This window comes from Glycine max, chromosome 18 (genome assembly GCF_000004515.6).
Source record: "Glycine max cultivar Williams 82 chromosome 18, Glycine_max_v4.0, whole genome shotgun sequence".
In the NCBI taxonomy this organism is placed as follows: domain Eukaryota; kingdom Viridiplantae; phylum Streptophyta; class Magnoliopsida; order Fabales; family Fabaceae; genus Glycine; species Glycine max.
Genome location: NC_038254.2, coordinates 10,746,546 through 10,752,619, shown reverse-complemented (window position 1 = coordinate 10,752,619; position 6,074 = coordinate 10,746,546). Strand labels below are relative to the sequence as shown.

The 6,074-nt window shown below is 32.8% G+C and overlaps 1 protein-coding gene across 1 annotated transcript; it reads right to left on the bottom strand.

Moving 5' to 3' along the window:
• Positions 1-1,557: 1,557 nt before the first annotated feature.
• LOC100499940 (uncharacterized) lies at positions 1,558-4,631 on the bottom strand. The gene is made up of 2 exons (NM_001251389.2): positions 4,291-4,631; positions 1,558-1,905 (listed from the first exon to the last, which is right to left on the bottom strand). The coding sequence occupies exons 1-2, from the start codon at positions 4,567-4,569 to the stop codon at positions 1,651-1,653; spliced, it is 534 nt and encodes a 177-aa protein (NP_001238318.1). The 5' UTR covers positions 4,570-4,631; the 3' UTR covers positions 1,558-1,650.
• Between the last annotated feature and the right edge of the window lie 1,443 nt (positions 4,632-6,074).

Sequence of the window (6,074 nt, the reverse complement as noted above, 5' to 3'; positions counted from 1 at the left end):
CAATATTGACTCTACATCGGCAATAATAAGCTCAATTAATGAATATGTCGTATACCATTTTTTTTAAAGATGAGAAGGTGTATCTCGATTTTGATTCAATATGAAAAGGCTTAAATATTAAATTGATTCATGTAAATTAGCACATTTTTTATTTTCAGTCTTATAAATTCATGTTTTTAATTTTAATTTCTATAAGTTGGTATTTTTTTATTTTGATACATATCATTTACTTCTATTAAAAAATAATTGTCATTACAGACAGAATGATATGACAGTATGACATTGATCAACCACTGATACGTCAACAATAACATCATATTAATAATGACATTAGAGGAATTAAAAATATTTTTTTTTACAAAAAACTAAAAAAATAGAACTTAATGGAATTAAAAACAAAAGAAAAATTATAGAAACTTAAAATGAAAAATAAATAAATTACAGAGACAAGAAATGATTAAACAAACTTATAAGGACAGAAAAAGAATTTATTGGACAAAAAATGAAAAAATACATCATAAAAAAAAATACTTCATCTAAAAAAGACTCATAGGATTTAATGTGCTAATTTTTTCCATATTTTTTGCATTAGTTATTTTTAATATGACAATTGTTGTTCTTTAATTGTTTTGCAACACATAAATATTTAAAAATAGAAATATGCTCAACTTTAAATGACATAGACACAAACATTCTTTTTTTTTATGTTTAGTCTCTCCAAGTTCTTTTTTTTTTATTTTTAGTTCCAATAATTTTTTTTTTCATTTAGTCCCTTTATGATTACCTACATTCATGACATGTGATGATATCATCTATGACACATGATGTTAGCATAATCTTTATAGCGGTGGTGAACGTCAAACTAAAAATGAAAAGTATTCACTTACAGAAAAAAAAATTGAAAAAAAATAAACTTTTAAGAACTAAAAATAAAAAATTGATATAATGAATTCATCCTAATTGGTTAAATTTTTTTAAAATGATGTAAGGTGCTTTAAACTTTTATATCATCAATTAACTTAACTATTAAAGCTCCTTTATTACTCTAGCTTAAAAGTAGCTTTCAAACCCAAAAAATTCAGGCCAAACAAACCCACCATGTTCTGAAAGTTATGATGAGTGTCGGCAGTGTTGCTCTTATCAACATGAATAGCATGGGAAATGAAGTTTTATGTGACAATCATGCAAAATTGACATTATATGTTTTCTCGCAATGTCAAAAATAAATTAACTGAGAAACTTTTGTTCCATTCCTGTTAAACTAATCTATCTAGACAGCATTTGCACCCTAGACAGAAATAAATGGGCATTTTAAGCTGAGACATGTTCACATTCGAAAGCATTTTCATGACACATCTACCAAAGCTTGCACTTTAAGAGTTGGTTCTATCCACAGTCCATATGCAGAGGGAAGTTTCCTATGCAAATTGGCCACCCAATACTACATTAATATTGTCCATACCAGATGGATTGTAGTAACTACTTTATGGGTTATAGTGTTTTATGTTCTTAATTAGTATGTGTTTTAGATATTATTGAGATCAACTTCATTCTCGTGATCAATCCAAAGCATATAAGCTAACATAGTTCAAAAGTTATCAAAATGTAACAACTATATAGCTGAACTCACTTATAATGGTAACAAACAAGTCATGCCCTCTGCACGGAAAAATTAAGAATGAAATCTTTAATTTCGTCGGTAGCCCTATCCAACGCCGTCCGTCCATCTGCATCTTTTACATCGTATTTTGCTCCAGCTCTCAAGAGTTCTTCAATTTTTGGCTTGTCACTTTCTGAGGCAGCTAACAGGAGAAGGATGTCCACGGGGTGGATGTTTTGGCTTAGAAGAGCTTCCATTTTATCATATGTTCCTTCTACAGCGAGCATCCCCATATAGTTGAAGTACTGCAAAAGATTAAGAAATATGAATTATGATGTGATTATGAAGTACTGCAAAGGATTGTGATGTAATTATAAAATTTGTTAACACTGCTAGAACACAAAACCACTTTCCAATCACATGTATCTTCTTTTCCAGAACTGAATTTCCAAATTACAATTAGCTAGGAAAGTAAATAAAAGAAAAGGGAAAGGTAATCAGGCATTGAGTACAGTACATACTCAATAAAGTTGCACTGTTTCAACTGAATTATACACAAATAAATTTAGAGAGAAACTCACGAAATCTTTTACTAGAAATACCTGAAGGTCATAAAAAAATGGATATATGCTAATGCAGAGAAAAATCAGGCAATGCGTTTGCTTGACTTTTTTATGACAACATATATATGTTTTGGAGTTCTCAAGATATCAAATTTATGATGAATTCATCATACCATATCAGATATGTGCAGCGGATGAGAGAACTAAAGTTCAGAAATTGATAATCTAGTTACTAAATTTCAAAATTACTTATTGCATTGTTCATTCCTTAATTTAAAGTAACTTCAGAACTCGTATAAAACATTATCTAACATAGTTAACCTAGACATATATATTCCGTCTACTGAATATGTCTCAAATGAAGTGTTATCCAACATCCTCACCATACTGCTTCTACAGTGTATTCAGAAAATATTGCCGATCCTTCAATTACAATATCCAAATTCAGAGAAAGGGAATTCAAGCAAACCACAAGACAATCTAGAGTAACATACTTCCTAGATGGGAACAATGCATGATTAGGAGTTACCTTCATTACATTTAGAGGGAGTACTAGCCTAAGGTCTGTCTAAGCGGCATATCCTATGTAGTAATTTGTGGTAGTGGACTAGTGGGATCTGCACATTATTTATTTAACTTTACACTTAGAGATAGTTCTCACAGTTTACATGATTTAAGAATAGAAACCAACAAATAACAATGATTAATAAGGAATGAATGGAATGTGAATGTTCTTCTGTCTATTTCCAAGATGGCTTGGTAAGTGCCTTGGCATTCTTTGTGTATTACGTGACTACTGTGATACCGATACCTGGATCAGAGGTCTGATCCTTTTACATCATTTCATTCCATAACAATCTTCTTAATGAGACTTGATATAAGGTCTTTTGCTAATAAAAGAACGGAGAATGAATACATTATAGCTTAAAGTTGGGTAAAAAGCAGGCAGATTTAAGCACTTATTTATCTTAGCATTTCCATCCCATCTCAACTTTCCATCTTTATGGAAGGAATACACAATTACTTATCTATCTTCATTTCTGCCTCTTTCCTTCTACAATAATATTTCTTCTTTTTCTTTTTCCCTTTCCCTTCCCAGATTTTCTTAATCTAAAAAATACACTGTTAATAAAATTGTGATCTTGACCCTACTAGCTCTTCAATGAAGTTGGGCAATAAGCAGACAAATTTAACCACATATCATAATTATCGCAATTCCAACCCAAAAATCAATTTTCCATCTTGATGTAAGAAATACAAAATTGCCGTTATCTTTATTAATGCCTCTTTTCTTCCTCATTATATTCCTGCCTCCTTTTCCCATTCTCCATTTTTATTGTAAAAACAACTGTTACAAAATTCCGATCTTAACCTATAGCATTGAATCATGCATGAATGAATTTTATAGGAACCCAGGAAAGAGAAGTGGGAAATTGATAAAAATAAACAAAGGACATGAACAATTTTATTGAACTACCAAGAATGCGAGTAAGAATGCTCCTCTACGGGTTTCCCCTTCACAAAAAGAGTTTCCCATTTCACATTCTAATTCTGTGCATGTCCCTTTATCCATCTAATTGATCCCCTCTATCTAACTTCCTAGCCCTTTTAAAAATATGCACTCATTTTTCTCCTCAGCAAGTTGTATGAAATTGGAAAATCCTAATCCTAAATGAAAACAAAAATTATTCTCACATCTTAAAGCCACTCCAACATCACATAACAGCAATGCATCAGCACAATCCCTCATATCTCCACAAGTTCAAAACTTCAAATTTTCCAAACAAACATAGATAGAAACGTCATTCTTATCCCTTACTTGCTATAATCTCCCAACGTAAACAAAACAAAACAAAAAAAAACCAACAATGAACCTCCACACCAGAACCACATGCACAAGCATGACATAATTCCATACACACAACCAACATAAATGTGAACATCAAAACTTCAAATTTTCCAAACAAAAAACACATAATCGTCATTCTTATTAACCCTTATTTGCTATAATCTCCCAACATATATAAACAAAAACAACAACAATGAATCTCTACACAAGAACCACATCACAAGCATAAATGTGAACAATAACAACTTTCACTTTCACAACTTCAGACACCAACCTACCTGTTCCACGTCATCTCTATCAAAGTCATCACGGCCCTGGCTGCCATAGATGCCAGCACCTTTGGCATCAACACCGTTCTTGCCGAACCTGAACCAGCATGTGGCTTTGGAGCCATTAGAGGGTCCAATTATTCTAGAGGTGAGGCTATGCAACCCAACTCTTTTTCTGGTGCCCAGAAACCGTGAGGCCAAGTTTGAGGCAGAGACGTGGGGTGAAGAGAAGGCATTATTGAGCTTGGAAGTGATGGGGTGGTGGGTGATGCATGAGATAGAAGCCATTGTTGTTGAGCTGTGAAACAAGCTTGGGTTGTTCCACTTTGAGTTCACTTGTGTTCTAAGTTGCTATCCACCCACGTGTCTTCTGAAACTTGAAGATAGATGGGGAAGTGATATCGAGCTTTTCACGCACTCAGTCTTTTTTGCAACAACATCCACCCCCTTCACATTTTTATTTATTTTAAATATCCAAAAATATCCAAATGATTTTGTTTGATAGGGGAGAAAAAGTAGGTAAATAAAAAAAGAAAATAAGAGAAATAGGTAAGAAATGAAGAGGAATATATATTATTTGGTAGGAGAGAAATAAAATGAAAATAAAAAAAAATATTTAAATTAAAGTGGTTTGATATGTTAAAAAAAAGAAGAAATTACAATAAAAAATACATGAATATCCTTTTGTGTGCACAGGAAACCCACGAGAGTGAAGGGATAGCATAGTAATTAGATTCAACAATGCAAAAATCCATTCTTTTCTCACCAACTGAGAGGGGAAGTACTGTGAATGAGACCTACTGAAATTTTCAAATATTTGATAGCTATTTCGGCTTTGCCTAACTGGTGAAATTTCCAAATATTTGATAGCTATTTCGGCTTTGCCAAACTGGTGAAATTTCTTTTAAGTTTGTAACTTCCACATTCTTCTCTTCTCTTCCGCAACACTTTAGCGCTCCTAAACTCATCCCATCCCGTCTCTTCTTTCCTTTCCATTTTGGTTCCCCCTCTTCCACCATAAATATATTGATTAAAAAGAAAAAAAAAACAAAAACAAGACATTAGGGGACTATACCAAAACCCATGAACAAGGATCAATCAACAAAACCTGTAGTTAGGATCGCCTAATCTATTGTCCATATAATCAGCTATACAAAAAGAGGAAATTGAATCTCACCAAGAGAAACTATTAACAGTAGTAAGACCATGATTAGCTAGATTGTCAACGCAACAGCTACCTTCACGGTAAATATGGGAAATGCGAAAATGAATTTGAGAAGTAAAAAAAGACAATTCAGCCAGTGATTCCTGAGTTTCCAGGGGACAAGAGAAGGCTTGTAAAAGGACAGAACGACTAAGGTTGAGTCGGTCTCAAGCCAAAAAAAGTTCAGCCTTTCTGCCAAGTTGTTTTAACTGTCAAAATGGCACCCCAAAGCTCAACAACAAAGGTTGTAGATATACCAATATAACTGCAAAAGCTGCCTAGAGCCTTCCCAAAATGGTCTCTAAACAGACCACCACAGGTATTGGGGGGGGTGCCAAATAATTGCAACCTTTTGTGAAGCTTCCAATGATAGAGATGGCTGGTGCAATTTGTAGAATGATGCCCAAAGGAGAGAGCTTTTGATTCTGAGAAAGAGGAAATAGATAATTTAGTCTCTGATATTATATATCTTTTGTATATTAATCCTTAAATTCAAAATAATCCATATCTTTTATATTCATTATGTAAATAAATTTCAGTTGTTAAAATCTAATTTCCTTTAAATGTCTATTTAGTAAACCTAGTCCAC